General features: G+C 35.6%; 1 protein-coding gene across 1 annotated transcript in view; it reads left to right on the top strand.

Moving 5' to 3' along the window:
• The window catches only part of LOC149795349 (uncharacterized), an 86063-nt gene that overhangs the window by 1811 nt on the left and 60168 nt on the right, over nt 1-24084 (top strand). Inside the window, exons 2-4 of the mRNA XM_089965124.1 lie at nt 12956-13512; nt 14477-14537; nt 21691-21805. Of these exons, the coding sequence (XP_089821250.1) occupies nt 13201-13512; nt 14477-14537; nt 21691-21805 (488 nt within the window). The 5' untranslated portion in view covers nt 12956-13200. The remainder of the gene's footprint in view (nt 1-12955; nt 13513-14476; nt 14538-21690; nt 21806-24084) is intronic.

The following is a 24084-nucleotide window of genomic DNA, read 5'->3' as shown; positions in this document are numbered from 1 at the left end:
AATCACAGCTATTAAAGCTTCAATAACATAGGTAAAGGCTCTGATATTAATGTAGGCATGATTGGGTTTTTATAATTGATCAAATTCAGATGATTTAGTGATGTAGACAAGAAATTGGTAAAGTTTGAGTATGAGAAATCACAGCTTCAGTTGGTCACGCGGCTTCACTGGCTTGATGGTGAATGAATTACTCAAGATTTTAAAACACATCAAAAATTCTTCCATGAAACATAAGTGTACATTTATAATGATTGGAATTTACTCTTAAATCTCTATACATAATAGATATATACCAAAAATGTAAAATCGTTACAACTGATGTTGATTGTTAATAATGGCTACACTGCTGCAACAGTTAACTGGCAGGCCTATGTGTATGGAGTCAGATAGGTACCAGGTGTTCTGTTTATAGCCCACTGCACTGTGTAACTGTTGTACATGTATATCAACTAATTAGAAAGCCATACACTTTGTGAGGTAAAGGGTATGGTGTATTTCCTAGCCTCATATTTTTCTTATTTTGCCATGATGAGAAAGCATGTGTTAAACATTTTGACATGAACAAAAAATGTGAGTTTCTCCTAAACGTTCTCTTCTAAAAACATTTCGTACAAACCAATAGCAAAATTAAAAAATACATTAAGGTCTATATCTGTACAAATATCTGATATTTAAAATCTGAGCTCAGACTCAAATTTCACAGGTCACAAATGTGTTGTATAGTAAATTTCAGCTTGATATCTGTATAATAATAAAAAAGTTGCGAGGAGTTGTAAACCCTCCATTATAAATCAGTAACATCATACATAATTGGAAGATTTGTATTGATATTGTCCATGCATCCATTATTACATAAAGGTACACCTAGAAATTTGTTACTGGAAGATGGAGATGGTTACCTGGGAAGATTTTTGGATTTTGTGTGATTTGGTATGGAATAAGTTGAAAATGCTATGCATCAGTTTTGCTTGACCCAAACCGTATATAATACTGAATTTGCTTAAAATGTTATTATCCTTAGCAGCCACTCTTAAGGCGAAAAAGTGGAATGTTTTTAGTAATGTCTCAAATTGCACATCCTAGAATATTGTTTGCCAAGGTAAAGTCTAAAAAGAAATGTGATAGTTGACTGTTCTTTGTACAATACAAGTTGGTGAAAATTTTTGTTATTACATACCCATTTAATGTACTGATTAGTGTGGACTTTAAGTTTTTATTTTGACATGGCACACTTTTGGACTAGAAGAAAGGTTGTATTTTCAATGACACATTAAATATTTTTTTAAGAACTGAAACTTCTATAATTTCATATTTGTTTTGCATTCCATTCATACTGTTTTTACTAAAGCTGTTCAGAAAAATAGAGTATTATGGTTTCCAACATTAATGGGCAAAAGGTATGTAATTTGTCAAAGTCAATGTAAAAATGAAATTTTTTAGCTGTGGCTTTAGAGGGACTACTTGCAAAAATGGTATATTCAAAGTGTAGTACAACAGTGAGTTTAATGTGTTGCAATAAATGTTGCCACTATGTCCAGTTAGTTGAATCACTGATAATTAGGAAACAGTACAACTGAATTCTAGAACACCATGTCCTAAGAATTCTTTCCTTCCATTGAACAATCACTAGCAGCAAAAATGCCTATGTCAGTAATTTCAAAATAAACGTTAAAAGTGACAAAAGCTTATTGCATAAATGGGAAGGATTCTAAGAAGAATACATCATAACATGGGAACAGTTTAAGAATTTTAATAAGGAGTAAACCATTAATGTGAGGTTCCATAGAAAGTCATGATTTCCAAGTATTTAAAAACACAATTTCCAAGCATGTTTCTACTAATGAAAGTCAAATGAAAATTAAACTTGATATCCTAGGACTTTGACACATTGTTTGATAGGAAATGTATGATTTTATTTCATTGATGCTTTTACTAGCCCTGCGAAACTGTAATAATTTGATGAACTTGTACCTAAACTACAGACAACTTGATGTACCAGTACATGATCTAAATAAATGACTGTATATACTGGTGCAGAAGCTGTAAAAAATGATTTTGCACACCTTCAGTAAAAGACAACTTAGTCAAGTCAGCTAATGAGGTTAAAAAAATGTGTTGCTAGTTGGCCAACCATCCATTTCCTCATTCTTCACCCACCCACCCACCCCAGAAACAATTTTAAATTAAATTTAAAAAAAATGAAAAAAATTGGATCAAGTATATATATTTATTTTAAAAAATGCCTACCCAGATTTTAAAACCAGTGCAATTGGAAACACATTTTTCGTGCCTGATATGGATCAGTATCTGATCAAGCGTATAACCATCTGCTTGAACATACCTTAAATAAAGGGGCCTTAAGTGGCTGAGTGGGCTAAAGTGCTCTCCATTCTGGATCACTGCTATCTCACCTCTGTATGGGTTCGAGTCTCTCACTTGGCTAACATGGTTACATGAGAAAGCTTGCCAGTAGCTTCTTGTGGGTCAGGGGTACTTTTGGGGATTTTTCTAGGGTTCTTCTTCCACCATTGATAAAGGCTGTCATGTATAGCCTCTCTTGTGCTGAAAAATGGCATACAAGCCCTACTACAACAACAACAACCTTAAATAAAAGAACTTTAAGAGTACATATGGGTACATCATTTTATATATGTACCAGCTTTTTGGTCACCTGGTCATAGGTCAGGTGATCTTGTGGTATGCTTCTGCAGCTGGTTTATAGTTTGTTGTCTGCCAATAATTGTTTTTATCTTTGCAAAAGTCGTAAGAGCAGTTTCAACTAAAGATGGCTAAGAGCACACTGACCATGGATTAAGGCATTTCAAGTTTGTGCATGTTCAACCAATCATCATAATCTGCAATAAGATATCACCACCTTTACTGAAAAGACAAATTTTGAATGGTTTGGAAAAACTACACCACAATTTGATTCAGTTTCAGTCCTGGTATAATTATGGACATTTAAAACTTATGCAAATAAACCTGGCCTGCATCTGAATGTTGCTGCTATTTATAATGGTAGAAAAATCTTTTCACTCCTTAAAAACCAGTGTAGAATTTTACCAAATTTGACACACACAAAACTGACGTAAAGACATTTTAATTTTGTATAAAATATGCCAATGCACCATAAAATGGCTGCAATTACTGAAGTTAGAAAAACCTGTAAATGACATGACAGTAATTACTGAACTGAAAGTGGTCCAATTTGACACAAAAAATATCCTGGCATGATTGTATGAAAACTTTTACATTTGATGTCATTCCAGTATCAGTATGGCTTCCATTTAATTTAATAGAAAAATATTTAATTGAATTATCATAAAACTACGAAAAAGTTTGACCACAAAAATATGCCAGTCTGGCATCCACAATATTCACTAAGTATGATTTCTAGTTTGTCCTAAATGCAAATAGTATTAATCAATAGCTGACATTATGGCCACCTGTTACTACTCTTGAATAGATGACCCAAATGAAAATGGTGCTTACATCTTGTAACATATATAGCCATCCTATTGCTCAAGAATGTCAGACGGTTTCAGCACTTAGCAGTTACAAAGAAGAAATGGTCATATCTTGAATCAAAGAGAAACAACACTTAAAATGACTTACAGCACTGAGTACTCAGGCCAGATGTCAGAATAAGTGGATTGATATAACAATGCACTGTTAAGATGGTTTGTCAATATGAACAAAGAATTTGTGTATCTAACATTAGATAAGTTCAGTAGCTTTTATATCAAGTTTGCAGCTTCCTTTCATGGTGCCTCTGAATTTCTTCATTCCAAACCCATGGTTCTATATACAAGTTTGAACAGCCAGCAATGGCACAAGAGAAAAATGTTCAGATGGTTATTTTGTTGCCAGTAAGGAAATTAAGTAGAAATTCACGACATTGATGATGCCCATTGTGATCCCTGAATAAACGTTTTACACATTCTTTCTCATACTTTTTGAAAAAAAATATTTTTTCCCAAGAAAAACACGTGTATCGGAAATTGCAGGAGCCATGGCAAGATTGTCTTATAATTCATACACAATCTCTTCCCCAATATGATAATAAACTTTTTACATGTTACTTTTCATATTTTTAAGACAGAATTTTTTTTGTATATGAGAAAAATACATGTATATGAAATTTCAGGAACCACACCACAATCATGATCTATCCAAATTTGTGTAAGCATGCTATAGCAGTTTCACACTGTACCTGGCATGAAGGCTTTTAATTTTTGCACATTGATCATTGTGGCTATTGTTACCTAAGACAAAAACTAACATTTGGCCCACCATATATTCATAACTTGTGCCTACTGGTAATGGAAAAACGTAGGTCAAATTTATAATCAGTCCCAATTCAGTGCTGTCCCTCACATGAAGAGGTTGGACACCCTGGTTTAGGGTAGCATGTTGTCCATTATCTGTTGCATTGATTGCTGTTGAGTTGATATTTGCCAGATCTACAAATTGATATCCATGAGACATGTAAGCAGTACCCAAAACACATTTGTCAACTTTATCCTGGAACTTGGGATGTACCTGATTGACAAATTTTGTGGAAGAAAGCAGTTGCCAATGAGGGAAGATGGTGGTTCCAGGGAGATTTGTATACTATCCAGTCAGCAGCAGCATGCACATGCATACTTCATGGCATAAAGGAAAAGTGTGCACCTTGTTTGCACGAAACTGATTGCTGTGTGTGCAATATCCATGTGTTGGGTATGATTCATTCCATGCCAGTTTGACTAGAGTCCTTTCCATGATACCTCTTAGGTCTTGCTTAAATAGTTTACTGCCTTAAAGGCAATATGTAGTCATTGCACTATTCACTAACATTAATGTTGACCATTAATGTTTCTTTAGAATGACATATCTGTACTACATAAAGATAAAAGTGACTTTCAGTGGCTTCCTCTCATTATTGTATTATTATTATAGTTAGAAATGTTTTGGATATTTTCGTGTTGAGCATTATACAAGAGCACAAGATGAATTTGAGAGTTGGAGAAAAGAAACTCACATCAGAGATAACCACCATCTAGGATGCCTTTAGTTTGTTAACATATTAACCCCTGGAGGTTTTTGTCATTTTCGTCTGAAGTTCAAGTAGGAAACACATTTTGAAAGCTATTTCTAAATACATCCTAAAACATCAACTTCCAGGCGATCTTCCAATAACATAATGCTAGTTGTGTTAGAAACATTGTTTTTCTTTGGCTATTTGGCTCGTGCATGAGCAGAAGGGTAAAAGTTGTGTTTTTTTCCTTCTTTTTCTTAATGGACCCATTATTTTCATATCGAGACCACTCTTTATTCCAAATGCCCATCTTATCCTACTTTTTGCAAAGGTTCATCTCTCTGTTTGCAGTTCATTCCGGTCTGCCTTAGATCTGAGACCAAAAAGTCTAAAATCCAGACACAGAATCAGATTACAACCACTGGCGAATTTTAGGTAGAAAAAATCAAAAAAGTGAGGTTTTTCCCTTTCTGTTTTGTAGTGCAACTAGAAATTCCAGATTATTTGGTATCATTGTAGAGCTACATCTGTCTACCTTTCTATAATACCACCACTTTAGTGTATCATACATGACTTCGATGCTACAGAGCTTGGCAGTAGGCTACTAACTTTTGCCATGTAAACTTGTCACCAGGGGTAATGTGTTAAATGACACACTGTAGATAAACATGCGTGCTGTGGTGTAGAAATAAACAAATGTGAAGAAAACTAAAAGAAATACTTATTTGACTAACATTTGTGGGGCCCAGAGTGGTCTAAAGCTCTCACTGTTATGGATCACTGCCATCTCACCTCTGTGTGGGTTCGAGTCTCTGATTCGGCTAATGTGGGTATGTGAGAAAGCTTGCCAGTAGCTTCTTGTGGGGCAGTGTTTCTTTCTTTGGTTTTCCCAGGTTCTTCCTCCACCATTTATACTGGCTGCCATGTATAGCATATCTTGTGCTGAAAAATGGCGCTAAAACCCTACAACTAATATTTGTAAATAATTTTTAAAAAAAAGGTTGGTAATTTAAGAAATGAGAGGCATAATAGAAAGTAATTTCGATGAATATATGGAAGCAGTTTGATACAGATTATTTTTTCCATTTTCAGAGTATTGGCTACAAATTGTGTTACATAATTCATCTTTAATTTCTGGTCTTATAAACTAGATCTGCCCATTAAGATTCAAAATTGTTGAGTATTGTTAAAGTAACTGGTAATGCTACAAGCATTGTTAATTCACAGGCAGTCACCTGAATCAGAAACCACAATTTTCAATAATTCAAGGTAACAGTTTATCACACTATCTTGTTGGTTCGACGGAAGGCTTAAAATATATGCCTCTTTAATGTTTATTAAAGACAGTTGCAGACCATGTTCACTGTACAGTCAACTTTGCTGTTACTTTTCAGTTTCTTCTTCAGATAGTTGCCTGATCAAAATAACTTGGGGAAACACTATTTCTTTGATAATCCAACCCTCCCAAACTAAAACTTTTGCAGTGAAAGTTAAAAGTAGTCTGAACATATAGATGGGTCTGACTGATCTCCCCCTTAAATATAGGGACTGGCACCCAACCATGTCTGTGAAAGTTACTTTTTTCCACTTGTGCTAGGTAGCACACTGTCACACTACAGATGCAAGTTAGAAGAGTTTCTCATATAAGGGAAGTATACTTCATCTGTATTTCGAACTGTTTTTTTACTCTTTACTATCTTGGATGAAGTTTTTATGTTATTGGAACAATACCTTTGCCATACATCCTCATTGTTGGCACCATTTTGTTTTCCTGTCCTAATGGCTAATATGTGCTTCAGTAATGTGTACTTGCCCCTTTCTATTCTTGTATTCTTCATTCAGTGACCATATAAATCACAGACTGTTAGGTCTTGGGTAATTTTACTTGAGAAAACAATTATATCTTTGAGTAAGGTTATAGGCAACACTCCACAGACTTAATCTGTGTAAGCTCTCAGTTAAGCTCTGTACATTAACAGGTACATTTTCTATGGATTTTTCAGTAGTCCAGTAGAGTTCTACTTCTTTATCATTTGAATGCAGCACTGGATTTAACCTGTATAAAAGCTATTATGCTCTGATTTTCTGCAGACAGTGTAAAAGTTCACTACTTCCACTTCATTTCTTGATAAAGTTTAATCTTGACTGGTTTTACTTGTATAGCTGTTGTTTTGCGCCCTATTTTAGTAATTGTCTTTACAATTGGCAGGAGGAAGTGCAGTCAGTGTAAATGCCTGAAAATTGTGGACAGTAATCAAGTACATGCCTGGAATGTGTGGGATGCCACTTAATACATGCACATATGTATGCTCTGTGTTGCAGTACTGGTCAGACAATCAATAATGAAAGGGAAGGCAAGTAAGTTCGGTATTAAAGACAAGGATGTCATCATCGTAGATATCAACACTGCCTCAATAAACACATTTCTTCTGGAAAAATTTGCATGGCTGAGGGCTCACTGGCTAATAAGAGAATCAGGTGAATCATTTTAGCTACAGCTCCACATACATTCCCAACTCCACTTTTACCAGATTACCCAGAAAAGGCACTTCCAGCAAATTTTAATAGGACTTTACACTGGAATGGTATGATGGTCAGGCTACACTTCCATTGTTATGAAAAATGGATCATCAGCATGCAGATCAGCTCTGACACGTGGTGGTGGGGGGGGCAATATTATGGGTCCTATATCAAGTGAAAAGGAAAACATATCCAGCTCTGTAAAATTTTGACATGAGAATTAGATCCCATAAAGTCGACAGCAAAGCTAATCTTGTCGATAATGTTTAATGGTGGGGCTGGTTATGTTGAGCAGATGTCACATATTTCAACCTGACATTAGAACTCTAGCATTCATAGGGATCAACCTATCCATTAAAGTGCCACAGTGAATTCTGATCATGCCAGACCAGTTTAGTGATACTGTACCAATTTGATGTACTGAACTAAACCGTACTAAGAGCCATGAACCAGTCCATACCATTTATGGAGTCGAGTAGTCCTAGTACTTTTATGCCATTGGGTATCGGCGTTGGAGAGCCTGTCAGAACGGACTTTTATGGCCTTGGTTACAGAGAGATTTTAGTCCTGGATGCCCAATACCATGCTAGGACAATGGATGATTCACTTAGAAATCACCTTGAAGTTACTTTATTTCAATCAGGACAGTCTATGGTTAGCCATCATTCTTGGCAAGCTTTACCAGCAGCATCTTAGATTTTGCAAGAGGTTACTGCATTACCACACTCAATAGACAACAGATCGCATTAACAAGCTACATTGTATTTGCTTGACCCAACGATGATAATAGAAGACAGCCTTCTGATCATCAGTTGAGGTGTTTTGCCTGTTATCATTGAAAGCTTGTCCACCACTGCTTGCTCCATTGACAGGATTCCTATGGAGACCCAGCATCCATAGATCTGTTGGGTATGAAAGATTAACCACTGATCAGTCGAGTTGTTGACTTACTGTGTTGTTTGGAAAGGCAACTACAGGACCCAGGTGTTAATAGACCTTTCTTTTCATGGCAATGATTGCCATGCAGTTGCAGTAAAGCATACTATAAGACACATGCAGGTGTTTCGCACAGAAGTCCCAGCTGTCAACAGAGACTTAGCTGAATGGTTAGTAAAGATGGTGTGGATTGTCAGCACTAGACTACAGGCAGTTTTTCAGCAAGTGGAACATTTTATCCTCACTGCCATTATGCCTGCTTGAAACAGGTGGGAATCAGTTTCTCGAGTGACACATGTGCTAAACAGGGTAGGACGTGCTGATCGATTACCAGCTCGCGAAAGGAAATGCATTGTTCTTGAGTTGACACTCGTGCAAGAGCATCACAAGGTTGCATTTAGATCATTTGTTATCCTCCAACCTACTATTTAATGGCCATGTACACAAACAGGCCACCAAGAAGACAACTACTTCTGGCCCAACTTCAGATACATTTTTGATCATTTTACAATATTGAACAGAGTAATATACATGCCCCCTACCTCACCACAGGCACACAAAATTGGGTAGCAGTCCCTCTGACCATAGCAATGATTCTTGAGAACAAGTGGACTAAAATCAGATAGGGTTTGGGTGGGGTGGGGGTACATTTAGCCCAATTTCTTTCCATGCCAACCTCCTTCCAGAAAGATATGACATTTTCATGCAGCCCTTGTAAAGTATCATGGTGGGAAGAAGATTCTGCAACTTTTTTATGGATTGGGAAAGTCTTTGTCCTAACAATTCATGGATCCTTCACAATTTTGGAGGCCTACGGATCACATTCAGTGCCCCTCCCCATTGTTCAAGGCTCAAATAGAATAGAAATGGAATCTACCATAGATTCGGACCTTTGAATAAGACACTGTTTGAACTGTTCTCTAGAGCATTGTTGTTTCATCTCATTAAAAAAAACTCTTGTACAAATTGTTTAACAACAGCAACAAGATCACAAAGTACATGCCTTGTTGGTTGACCTGAACATTCTTCAATTTTCTGGGGATGGTATGATTTCACTCACAATGCTCCTGTCTTCCTTGCCAAAAACATACTCCCAGTCATGCACAATCAGTCTTTTGTGGTGAAACCTTTCTACATTGGACCATTCACCTCAGGCCATGTACAGGACCCAGTATGAGCTTTGAAGTGATATTAAAAATAAACCCAGCAAATGCAAAGAGGCTCATCTTTTTACCGTTGAAAGCAAGGAATGTGAATACCCTCGTTCATTCTATATTACCATGGATAAGAGGGTTTATTCACTCTGCATACAGAGGATTAATCCAAGGTCAAAAGAAGTTATGCATTTCATCTTTTAAGATAAGGACAGTTACCACCAACACTTAAGCACTGCTATTCCCTAACTGATATACAAGCTGTATTATGGTGATCTGGGTAGACTTGCTCTAGTTTTGATCTCCAAGCTTGTTCATCCCAAAAGCTCAAGTTAGACCTGATGGGAGCTATAACATTAGTGCAACAGACCAACTTCCCATGTCATTTGACAGCAGTACTTCCACTTGTGCTAGATTTGTGGGGCAAATTGTTTTCCCCAGTAGCCATTTATAGGCAAACAGAGTCAGTACTCCAGCTGGATTTTATGAAAGACTTGGAAGCAGCCTTGCATACCTTAGGAGAACAGACATGGTTTTTCTCCAGGTAAGGTGATGTAACTTTCTCAGTCTTTTATCTGTTCCCAAGGTATTATGATCAGTAACGTATTCAAAGTAGAAACCAGTTTTTGGAGTAAAATACATTTCCACTACAATGCTTGCCACATCATAATATAGATACATCCTCTGAACTGCCCCTAGTTGTATCCTGATGGCAGAATGCGTTCCACCCCAGTATTAACTGAAGTATAGATTGGATTTTGCACCATTTTCGTTATTTAAGGGGAGATCGCTCTGTATGAATTTAGCATTCAGAGGTAAAATTGTAGCTTATTTTGGCTGGATTGCAAGGTTGTGGTTATGCTCCATGTATGATGAAGTGCAAATATTGTTAAAGTGTTATGTATATCTGATTTAATATATATTTATTTCAATTTAATTGTTTGTCAGTTTTAAAAAAATAATATTTTTCATTACATGACATTGTAATGCAAATTTATTTATAGAGATGATACTTTTTTTTAGAAAATAGTTTGACTGTGACTGTTTATAAACACAAGGTGTTGATCTAAATCCTGACCTTGTTTCAGAATTTGTAGCAACCTTCATAAACAAGTTCTATTTTATTTTAAAAATGATCGATTTTCGTCAAGGTCACACTGGGTAAATGTGAGCTGTAACAAGTATTTGCTTCTTTAAACTACCAGAAGATGATCATGTGGCCCATGTTTACATTTTAGAAAGCCCATATTAGTAGAAGTTGGGCTGTGAAACTGTTCATTTTATTTTGTGCTGTTTGTAGTTATTTCAAATTACTTGGATTCAAAAGGATTAATTCTGTTATTTTTCTGGAAAATATGTATGTTTGTGTAGTGTTGTGGAACAAGAACGGCTTTTTATTTTTAAAAAATTCAGCTATCAGAAACCAGATTGATAATTCTTATTTCTACAAGGAACTGTAGACTTCAACACTACAGATTGTAGCATACGTCATCGTCTTCCATCTTGGATTCTTCGTCGAGATTCAGACGTGAGATCAGTAGAACATTTTTTTATGACTAATAAAATTTTATTCTCTGGCTATTTTTGATCCCTTTTGGATTTGATTCTATAAAACCGTAACTTCATATTTTTTTTATTTTTACAGAATTTTTCCAGGGAATTAAATTATTTGTTACACTTTAAAACGTTTGTTGTTTTACCTCTTTCTTGTGTTACTGTTTATTCGAACCTAAACGAGTGATATAAGAGAAGAAACATTTTTTTTATTACAAAAATTGGTTTCTTGGAAAAACATTTAAATTGGATGCAATGAACTTAACGTTAGCTATAGATTTTATGCCTTTATCCACAAGTTGAAGTTTACAAGCTTAAATATAAATGCATATACATCATTAAAATGTCACAGCATATGCATTATATATCGAAGGAAATGTACTTGTTATCTTCACATAGTCTCTCCAACTCTAAAATTTTCTTTTTTTTTTATGTCAATTTGGTTCCCCATCCAACTTCATTTCAGCAACTTGATCAAGTGTGTCAAGAATCAAAACAAGTGCATGCTTTTTGATAATCATGCTAAATAATCACTTTTATAAATTCTGGACACGGGTTCCCATTTATTAATTATCATACAAAGTAATGATATGCATAATAATAAATGAAGTCATATAGTGTATATAGAAATTGCTTAGCCTTAATTTTAATAAAATCTCTTGAGTAAATATGTCAGTTTTATACAATACAGTGAACTGCCAAGTTGGTATGTAGTGAAACCAGAATATTTTGTTCATTGGAGCAAAGTAATAAAAATAAGGAATGTATAAATCTGACCCACTGCATAAAATGGGTCATCATTAATGCATGCAAATATATGAGGGCTACCTGTACATGCCTTTTACCTCATTTGCAAGTTACTCCCAGCAATAGATGCAACTCCTGCACAAGATTGTGATGAGGATCTGTTGCAATCCTTTGAACTAGATTTTTGCATGTACAGGAGTTTCCAACATATCATAATCCAGTTGAAAATGACCTACCTTAACATGCTTCATACAGGCCAGGTCAAACTGCAAACTGCATTTAACTAGATCTGTTGTGACGTGATTCGCCAGTAGATCTAAGTCTCTGCAGTTTGAGGAATCATTAGAACAAACAATACAGACACTGGTCTGCTGGCGCATGATGTGACGGCAAATTGGACATATTTTTGCAGTTGGATCAGTATTTAAGCAAGTATAAATGGTACATTGATTACATTCATCAGTATGTGTAGTTACATTCAGAATAAAGATGTCTTTTAAACTTGTTCTGTCTGAACGTGCAAAATAACCAAAAGAACTGGTATTTCTATAATGGATTGTTTAAGATATTCACACAGTTGTTTGTTCCTTGGCGAAACATTGCCACCTACATGGTTACAGTAACCATATTTTATATCTCTGTTTTTCAGTAAAGAACACATGCTGTTCTAAGAAGTTGGACAAGTAAAAGTTGGCAGTACATTACCTGTAATCTGGGACATATGCTTTTTTCTTGTTCTAAAACAAGTGTGAAATGCTTTTTTCTGTGCTGTCTTTTTATCTGTTGTTATCTGGCTGCTTTATTCTCTCCAGGTGTACTGAATGCTTAAATCTACGTCTTTTGATCTGTCATACTTACAGGAAGTGGTCATTGATGACTTTTGCAAATGTGCTGTCACTTTGCCTCACATTTGGCTCAGTAGCCAAATTATGAGCCTTTCAAAACATTTCAAACACTTCATTACTGGAAAATAAGTAACGCCAGCAAGGAAAAAATCTAATTTTTTTGTGTTCTCTCTTTTCAGACAATTGCAGTGGCCAGAAATGAAACTGCCAATTTAGAAAGGCAGACAAATAGCCTCTTGATCCCTACAACTGTCTACCTCATACCATGGATTGGATCATAGTACCTGCATCTGGTTGATCGTTCATCAATTTCAGTACTTGTCTAGCCACATCTCATCATCATGGACTGCCATATCCTTCCATTTTTGTCTCCAACCTCTTTCTTGCAGTACGTAGTCTGGTAAGGGCTGTCTATTGCATCTACATGAAGTACCCAGAATACCGATTGTCGATGGAGGCGGCACTGCCTTCCTCCGTGCAGACCTGGTTCGGCCATGAACTTGAACTACTGGGAATTGATTCTATTGTCTACTCTCGCTACGTCATAAATCTACTTCAGCAGGATTTTGCAGAGGTAGATCTGGAAAGCAGTGAAGCTGATGTCCATTTTTTGGAGAAAAAGGTTGAATTAAAGCAACCACGTGGTAAAAAATCTGAAAAGAAAAGGGTCTCTATCAGTGAAGAGGACAAGAAGAAGCAAGCTGCTGTCCAGTGTCTTGTGTCAGTTGCTGATGAGGTAAGCTACTGCAGGTGCCAAGATTTTTACATTGTGCTTTTATGGGCATTTTAAAAATATTTTTATTAGAGTAAAATCTGTTATGAGTGACCACCTGTCATTTATGACCACAGTTGTAATGCACAGATCAATTTTATTATATAAATGTGTTTAGTGACCACCAGCTGAACTCGACCAGCGACCACATCTTGGCAGAATATGCCATTCTACACTGCTATAAATGACCACATCACAAGAACAGGGATAAACATTACCGACTTTTATTTAATCCTTTGTAACAATGACCTGCTGCTGTTAAAAAAAAAATAGGCAGGCTGTTCCTGCGCTTAGCCTGGTTTCTAGCCCTTACAGACCTGCCAACTCTTATGATTTTGCCACAAGTCTTACGGAAATTACCCTTAAAATATGGATTTGTAGCATAGTAGCCAAAACTACGGGAAAATGATGGTTGCCAAAAAATCTGGATAATTGGTTCATCTGTGTTTTATTTGGATCCGGGTTTCATCTTAGAATTAGTGAAAATGGTCAGGGAACCAGGCTAACTTTACAAAAGCACTCCAGACACTTTAAACTGCACCTATTTGTTCATGAGAAGCATCTGCATGATAAAACTGTTTATTATAGAATTTTAAAAAAATGGCGTCAAGAGTGATGCATGTTTAAGACGAAAGGGAAATTTAACAACCATATGCCAGATTATACTAGGGAACATTCCTGCTATCAGGGCTTCTATAAGCCTTCAGCTTCCCTTTCATCTAGGTCCATGTCAAAGAGGAGGTGTGGTCTGCATTTTTGTTCTGTTCTAGGTCAGGTGTTCTAGTATATGACTGATTTGAGGTTGTAATTATGAGCGTGGATGAGGTGGCTTGTGATGCAGAAGAGGTAAGCAAGGCTATATTTTGACAAAAATTGTCAGTGAATTATTTTATTTTGTAGACATTTAATAAAGATTGTTTCATTGCAGACAAGTGGAATTGAAAATCTGGTGGAAGAATTATGTTCCCGCTTAAAAGACTGCCAGCAAGGTAATACTCAACTATTACTCTCTTACTGTAAATTATATTGGAAATTAGTATTCATTGTAATTGTTCATGAAAGAATAATTTTAGAAATTTCTAATTTTCATTTTGGGGTGGTTGAATCTTGCTAGTGGAGTTATAAGGAGAATGTCACATTTCTTCTTGTTCATTATTGCAATAAGCATTCTGACATAGTTTGAACTTTGCATTTAGAAGTACTGGTTACCTTGAACACACAAAATGGCTGATTCCCAGCATGGTTCATCTTAATATGAGTTTTGTTCTTCATAAACTGTCTGATATTGACCATGACAATGATTTTTTAAAGTTAAGAAGTATATCAGATTATTGGAACTATGAAAACATTAATATAGATAAAGTGAGCCTAAAAATGATGTTAAATACGAGCCTGATTTACATGCTTGATGGACAAAGATGGTAAGCTTGTCCCTTCAGCAGCATGTCAAAATTAAATGTAGAAAAGGCAGAATACTAAGCCTAATTAAAATACAGACAGTTTTAAAGTAGTGAATTTTCATTTATCTATTAAAGCAATTTAGCTTGTGGGGATTATGAGCTACAGAACTATAGCCATTATAAATGTTAAAATCGACTGAATAAATAAGAATCAAGAAATGAAATTAAGAAGTAAAGCTACTATTTGATATAAATAACTTGGAACAAGCAGACTATGGAATTGATGGATGCTGAAACCCAATACAGCATTAAGGCGTAGATGAGAAATCGGGCATAGTAGTGATTGAAGTAAACTTTGGCAAAACTTATATTAGTGAAATTTTTATTTTGGAGCAAAAGTTTCCAACAGATAATAAAAGATAGATGGATATTGAAGTATCTGGTAAATATTGAACTATGGTCATTTCCTCCTCACCTTCCATGTTTTTTTTTTACTACAGTTCACACTCCACCCCCTTAGTTTTTACCAGTACTTGCCTTATTAAGGAATTAAATAATGCTTACAAACCTCAGTAGTCCTTGTTTTTTGATTGTTTATGTTTATAAACTTGTTTAGCATCATTGTATAGCATCTTTTTCTGTGACTTGACTGGAAATACATGTCCATAATGACTGGTAACTTCATGTTATACAGCTGTGCAAGGTACCGCATTGAAGTGGATCAAATTTATGATCACTGTAATAAAACTTTTTTCTTCATTTAGGAATTATTTTTTTTGTGTGAATTCATTACATTGACTTGTAATGTTTGAAAGTGAAGGAGAGCTTAAGTTCTTATCAGCAGCACACTTGGGAACATCATATTAATTACTATAGTTTGCCTGTAACAGTGACATGGACACATCATGGAACAGATTAAAATGTATGAAATTAGCAAACAATTTTATATTTGGAAATTTATTTGTCTGCAATATCATTTTATACTTCTTTGTGATTTTACAGTAATCGGTGCTTCATTGACTCTCTGGTCTTTTCAAGGTAGTCATTGCTTGCTAAAGCTTTGATGTGCTAAACAGTCACATTACATTTTCAAGGTTAATTTGCGATTTAATTACTTTTCTTCAAACAGGGTTCATATGGTCGTTGAAGGTCTTTGACAGTTTGGGGAAAATGAGGTAGCATTTTCAAGGCCTTGAAAGTTTGGAACAATCGAGCAGCTTACCCTGAGGTCTTTAAAAGTCTTGGAAAGTTTAAATAACATTTTAATTTCTTTCCGTAAACACAAATAAAAATTGTCCAAGGTTGTTAGGATCGGATGTAGACAAGTTTTCCTGCTTTCTTCATTTTGATTAATTTTAGTTTGAATTTCATCATTAAACAATTGTAGTATTTTGCATTCATTGTTTTCTCCTATAATATAACTTGTATACAAAATGTTAGTGAAAATATGTCTTAGAAATCTGTTTGTGGTCTTTGAAAGTTTTGGGAAAAGCATTTGAATTTATCATTCAGAATTCTGTATGAACCCTGTCAAAAATAAACTTGGTTCTTTGTTTTTTGTCTCATTTTTAACAACAGCTCACATGTATTTTCAGAACCTGGCCATTTAATTTTATGGGGTTCAGTTATTATTTTGAACTGAGGTATTTTTAATTATTTCGTTTATAACAAGGCAAGTTTGTTGCAAGTAAAGTAAGGAATGGCATAGTGTTTTGTCCTATTTTATACCACAAATCAGAATAAGACAATACCACCATGTTGGGTAATTCTGCGCAACGATATGTAATTTCTGTAAACAATGGATCACGTTATTTTGGTTCAAAAATCACTTTTGTATCAAGAAAGAATGATCGTACTTTAATCAAGGAAAGTGATATTTATGAAGTGTACAAAAATATCCCACATGTAGGCTTGAAATGCACATGAAAATGTGATTTCTAAATGTCAACATGAAGACCCACTCCATGACCTTCTTAAACCTGTAACCCAGAAAATCCGATTTACTATGCATCTTTTAGAATCATACAAATAAATATATTATATAAAAAATGGAAATGCATACCTTAAAACAATACTGCATTTTAATCCAAGTTTCCAATTTTGCAAGTTGTCCTACACATACAAAATTGTCTCCTACCCAACATGCTAACTTGCCGCTAGAACATACTTTCTCAAGAAATTCCCTGGTGTATAATCTGTTTCTAAATTCTGTAGTACTTTTTCCCCATCACCAAGATGTCAACACATTGCATTCCATTCATTGTTGTTTCTCTTCCATGTAATAGCTTGATTTTTTGTAAAAAAAAATTGAAATTTACTAACTTGTTTACAAGATTGGTTTAGTTTGCTTAATATCTCTTACCATTTATTGGCATTTTTACATTGAATTTTGTAAAACTAACTATAAACCTGACCTAATTACTTGACTGAACTGCTGACAGAAACAGTCCAAAGTAATATATTTAATTTCTATAGCCCGATGGACAACCATTACATCATTTCAAAGCTGTGCGTGTAAATGGCTGACATAGCGCAAGTCATGAAAACATGGGGGTGATATCCCTTGTTTCCAAAATTAATATTGTTTTGAACAGAATATTTTGGTGACAATTGCCTCTTCTCAAATGGTAAGCATTGCTTTATTTTATTTTCGTCAATCGGTCGAATTCAGTATGTGTTTTTGCTTCAGTATTGGAGACGTAAACCTTAGGTGCACGGAAATGCCTGACAGCTTTGCACTTTTCAAGTATTTAGCCACCCACACTTAAGAAGCTTAAATGGTCTTTCCCTAATAAAGACTTGGTTTCAGCAGATGTTCATTAGAAGGTAGTGACTATTGTAAATACTGTTATAAATTGTTAACATCAGAAGATGTCAATTTCATTTTGGGAAAAGTGTTTCTGTGACACAAATAACTTGGCATCAAAAAATAGTGGATGAATGATGACCAATATATTTTGTCGCCAGTTTTCAAAAATGTCCATTTTCATAACCAGTACTACCTGTTTATCATGGCATTGTCGGGATTAAGGTAGTACTATGAACAAAAGCAGATGTTTTGAAAAGTGGTTGGGAGATGGGGTTGGATTTTTTTGTGCATATAAGTGGAATTTTTAAGAGGTAACTTGTCATCAGTGACTAGAATTTACAGAGACAAAATAACCAGTGGAAATTTTGATTAAGTGAGGACAAAACTAGTATGAAAATACTTGTATATTGACAACTTATGTTTGTTTAGTTCACTCCATAATGTGTTAAGTAATGTATATGAAAAATCCATGAATTTGAGTATTAGATCATAAGTAAGAAAATTCATGTATCGGTCACATCCTGTTAAAAACAAAAAGAACATGTATATACAAAAATTTAATTCTTGTTTGATCTACATCCCATTGTCAACAAACACGTGTCATTAAACAATTCATTTTGATTCATTGTCCCCATTAGCATGTGGCTGTAGTTGTTTACATGCTACATGAACCTCTCCAGTGGCCTAGTGGTTAGAGAGTCCGCCTCAGATGCAGGAGGTCGTGGGTTCGATCCCTGGCCAAGTCATACCAAATACTTTAAAAAAATGGTACTAACAGCTGCCTCACTTGGCGCTCAGCATTAAGAGGTTAGTGTTAGGACTGGTCGGCCTGTTGTCAGGATAATGTGACTGGCTGGGACATCATGTTATATGTCTGCGGCATGATGCCCCAGTGCTAGACATCACTATAAACTGCCACACTGCAGACATCATAGTGATATGTCTGAAAAATTGTTAAAGGTATGTTAAAAATCCAAATCACACTCACAAATCACACATGTTGTTGTAGGGTTTAATGCCATTTTTCAGCACAAGATAGGCTATACATGGCGCCCAGTATAATTGGTCGCCAGTATAATTGGTGGAGGAAGCACCCAGGATAATCCCGGGAAGAACCACCGAGCCACAAGAAGCTACTGGCAGGCTTTCTCACGTACATTTTTATCTTGCAAACAGGAAACTTTCAGGGCACAATAAATGTCTTCCAATCATTATGGACATTGGGATAGTCAAGATCAGATTCCATGGCTATTATTAAGTTTAGTACTGTCTTCCTTCGATGAAAGGCCATTTGTGTTTATTGAATATTGTAGTCGGCTTGCTTTTGATCAGGGTGTATGTGTTATTGAAGTTGTCCATGAAAAATTTGAGCCCAAAGCATAATATTCCAGCATAAGTAAAGCAACAAGATAAATGCTGTTATATTTTAAGGAGATCATGTGATATTTATTTAAACTTTTGTTTTCTTTTCATCATTATTTGTGCCTTGAAATTATACCAATAATTATAAGTTATCAAAATATGTGCACCATTTCCTTCATATCTTGTGCCCAGATATGACTCCACTAAAAATGCATGGTTAGGCATGGAGCCCATTTTTTAAACTAGAAGGTATCTCAATATTCATCCCTATTTGTTTTTATATTGATAATTGAAACCTTAATGATTACATGGCAGGTTTTATCCTCAAAAAAGGTAGATAGTGCCTGGAAACAGTCCAGTTACACCACCACTGGCGCCCAGCAGCAGTAGCATCACTTATAATTGTGGGAGGTCCCATTGTAACTCGTGCCCTTGCTTATGGTGCAGTCTTTGTTTTTAGACCCGGTTGTGTGCGAATTATTGTGAGAGAGATGTATGTCAAAAATAATATAGATTAGAAAAGGATGCAAGTGAAGAGAGAAGAGCAAAAGTTGGCTTGCACATGTACACTGTATATAATTAGGTAAATGAATAGGAAGAAAAGGGTTTGGAAATAGCTTGAATTTTAAGAGGGTGAGAGAGAATGAAAACTAGACTAATGAGTTGTTTTTAGTCACAACTAAAGCATTTGTGAACAGTTATTTTATTGATTCACTTAACATTTATCATCATCTAGTCACTTTGAAATTGGCAACATGCATCAAAATATTTGAAATCTGACTTTTGAGAATGACTTGAGAACACTTTTTATCCTTTTAATCGCCAAGCAGTCGATATGTATTGGTTTCCTGGGTAAACAACAGGTCATACACAGAACTTTGTGGGTGCTACATTTTCTTAACATCAGTCACTCTTTGAACTTAGTCCTCCTTATGGTTAATCACTAGAGACAAGTGCATTTTATTTCCAAAAACACTTGTCAAAGAAATCTCACAACTTATGGTATTAACAATTAACGTCTCATCATAAAATCAGCGACATGCATCAAATAATATTTGAAAAGCAGATTGTTTAGTCAGCAACTTGATAAACTGCCCGAGGTTAACTTAGAACCTGAAAGGCAGCAAATACTGGATATGAATCAACAGACCTTGCTTTAAATAGTGAATATGCACATTATCATTTCTGTACAACAAAATATGAGACTGACCTTAACATTGACTACAAGATGGAAAGAACGCTGTATAAAAATTATATAAAGCTGCTGATATTTATATTGTAGCGAGATCTCAGGGTATTCAACTTGAATAACATAAAGGAGTAGGAACTGGACATGACCCCTTGTTGGTAAAATAGCTCTCACAAAGCAAGTGTTTTATGTATTTTATCCAGACTACTGACATTAGATACAATTTTGTGTATCCCTCTCATATATTTGGACTTATCTGTGGGCAAGTGGCTTGCAAACTTGAACTTATCTAACAAGTAGATCTCTGATTTAGCCTCATTTTATGAGGCCAGGGTCAAATGTTTAAAATTTGGGGTCATAAACTGTCAAGACTTCATTAGGAGACATTATGCAAGTTATACCTACTTTTGTTCAGAACATTTTGTAAAGTAGTAATAAACCTTTTGTGCCAGTCTTAAAGGTATAGTTAGATATTTATTTACTTGTGAATTAAAGCTGTTTCTATTGAAAAGTTTTCTCTCAGACCCCATTTCATTAGGGTCAGGGGTCATTCAGTAATCAAAACATGTCATTGAAGGTAGGTAAAGCTTCAGTTCATGGGTCACAGTGAATATCCATATACAGCTTCTGATTTTCTCATTACAGGCTTTTCACGTAAGCTGACTGTGTTTTGATCTTGGCTAGTCGAGCAACTGACTAATCCAGATATTTTTTTATTTTTTTTTTGCACGAACAAAGGGTTGGCATATCTTTGTATGCTTTTGATTATTTCATTAATTGGATGGATTAAAGTGAGTGGGATACAGTAATTTTGTGTTGAACATAGATTTTGGGAAGAAATACATATACTGGTAATTATGTTTTTGTTGTACAGTGTGCAGAAATCAATCATGAAAGTGTAATAAAAATAATAATTGGTGCAAAGTATTTGTTCAAAAATTGTATTAAAAGGTGCACTTGTGTACAGCAGTCACTTGTGTGCAGTAGCCATATTTGACCGGTTTGACTCTTTGTAGTTGTATCACTTGTTTTAGGTGTGTACTGAATCATGTCCTACAGGTGGGGGTGGGGGGCTGCTGTGTCTGGTGTATATACCCAGTGGTTTTAATGCATGGCATATGGTAACATTCAGCGCATGCACTAACATGATATTAATAACTTATATTTCTTCACTCGCAATGCAGATATTATAATAACTGCACCGGTAAAGTGCATACAAATGTTTCTCCATGATAAAGGTGGTGCCCCACTCAGGCAAGGTATTCTTTTGCTCAGAATACCCTGACAGGCAACCAACGCCATGCCCTGAGCAGTAGCCTTGGAATGACACTCTCTATAGTTTAAATACAGATTCTAATATATATGACTTGTCTGATTTACAGTACTTTGCAGTCCGATGGTTCCTTATGCAGATCAGAGTCAGCAGTCTAGTGTCTGCATTAGTGACCCCTTTAGTAGTGATGATAGTGGCTCAGAGCATCAAGATCCTGCAGAAAGGTAAGTTCTGTTGAATGAAAATTTAGTACATACTGTACCAAATCTATGATGAGACCGCTGCGGTGGCCTAAGTGGTTGAAATCTCCTTGGATGGGGGAGGTAATGGGTTTGGACCCTGGCATAGTCATACCAAAAACTGTTTTAAATGGTATTGTCAGCTGCCTCGCATGGCACTCAGCATTAGGAGGTTAGTGCTAGGACTGGTCGTCCTAGTGTCAGGATAATGTGAATGGGTGGGACATGATGCTACATGTTTACAGCATGATGCCTCATTGCTAGACATCACTGTAAACTGCCATACTGCAGAAATCATAGCGATGTGACTAATACTGTTAAAGCTTGTTAAAAATCTAAATCACATGCTTGCACGCAATTGTATAATGCAAGATTTTGCTATCGCTGCCGATTCCATGAATCGTGTAAAAAATAATAGTAGTGTAAACTTTGCATAGGAATCCTGGTCTGTGTGTACTAACATAAGCCTTAATTCGTCCCATTAGAACAAATATTGAAAATTTGCTAATCTGCTCTTATTAATCAAGACTCAACTTAAGCTCCATATAAAAGAAAGTATTAGGCTTAGTCTCATAGAAAGCTGTTTGGTTGTTCTTAAATACAATGTTCCCTACCCAGCAGAGGCAAGGACAGAATGTTCTATAAGCATTAGCATAATTCTGCTTAAAGCAGTTTCTAAAATACAAAGGACTATAGTGAGTAAGAATCATTTTCTGCCACCTCTCTAAATGTCCTTATATAATGTATACTGTATACATGAGGTGGTTAACATTTATTTCTGATATCAGTTTTGTGTTCACGTGTCCTTTGCCATGGTTACAAGGTGTCAGAACACTATCAAGAAAGACAGGAAAAGAAGTCATCTTTTCCATTCACTTCTAAGAGATACTTCTTTACCATGCACTATTCACTCAGTTTCAAATTTGCAATATGCTTTGTTTATTAATTTAGAGGTTATAAAGCTCTGTCGATAATGTTTAGTTTCTAACACTATTCCAAAATGGTCCATCATAGACAAAAATAGAATATCAAACATATATGTCAACTGAAAACTTTCTAAAGACATTGACAAAAAGGTACTTAATTATAAACTACAAAAACTATTCCTCAGTAAAATATTGTTTAATATTATTGAATGATGTTTCTTATTATTGAATTATTTCAATAATTGTTTGATATTATTGAATATAACTCAGAAATGATTTTTCTCTGTTTCAAGTGGAATTTTGCTTTTCTTCTGACTTGAATCATATTTTTCTTGATATAGTCCACTTTTTTATATCATCTCCAATCCGGTTTTTAAAAAACGGTCTGTCCGGTCACATTCCGCAACGACCCTTGTCAATTATTCATTCTATATATTAGTTCGCACACGTCTCTCGTAAAGAGTATTCTGATTGGTCAAAGGTTTACATTCATCCAATGAATCTTGTAATGGAAACTAATGGCAATGGAAAGAAGAAGCATGCTTGCAAAACATGGCGTCCCGAGTTGTTGAGAGAGACCATGACATGAAAAGTTTACATAAAGGTTTTTAAAAAATGTATGGGAATGGTTGGAGCGAAAAGTTGACGGAAATATGTATGTATATATATATGCAAGTGTTGTATGCACTTGTTTGTTCCTCTTCTTCATTAGAGTGGTGACAACCAAGTGTGATTTAAGGTCATGGAGGATAGCCACAAGATGTCTATATATAAAATTGCTTGTTGACTCAGACATGTAATGTGTGTGTGTATTTTGGTATGAAAATACTTGATCATGTGTTTGAAAAAGCAGTTTAAGGGCAGCAAAATGAGCATGTTGAACTATACCTCACAACCAGTTCATTGATTACTTTCCTGGGGGATGTCAAGATGCCCTCTCTACCCGTTATGTAAATGCAGAAACGGCTCCAGAACATCCTTTATTGATGAATGACCTCTCCACCTCCAATGCAACTGAACAGGGCCCCGAGTGGCCGAATGGTCTAAAGCGCACTCCGTTATGGATCACTGCCATCTCACCTCTGTCTGCGCCGGTTCAAGTCTCAGATTCAGCCAATGTGGGTATGTGAGAAAGCTTTTTGTAACTTCTCGTATGTTGGTGGTTCTTTCCGGGGTTTTCCTGGGTTCTTCCTCCACCATTAATACTGGTTGCCATGTATAGCCTATCGTGTGCTGAAAAATGGCGTTAAACCTCACAACAACAACAACCAATGCAACTGAAATTATATTGCCAGGACATACTTCATCTGGGAATTCACGTGATCAGTATTACTCAGA

The sequence above is a fragment of the Sinohyriopsis cumingii genome, chromosome 7 (genome assembly GCF_028554795.1).
Source record: "Sinohyriopsis cumingii isolate HCF-2022 chromosome 7, ASM2855479v2, whole genome shotgun sequence".
Taxonomy (NCBI): Eukaryota; Metazoa; Mollusca; class Bivalvia; order Unionida; family Unionidae; genus Sinohyriopsis; species Sinohyriopsis cumingii.
This window is presented reverse-complemented; position numbering and strand designations above follow the sequence as displayed.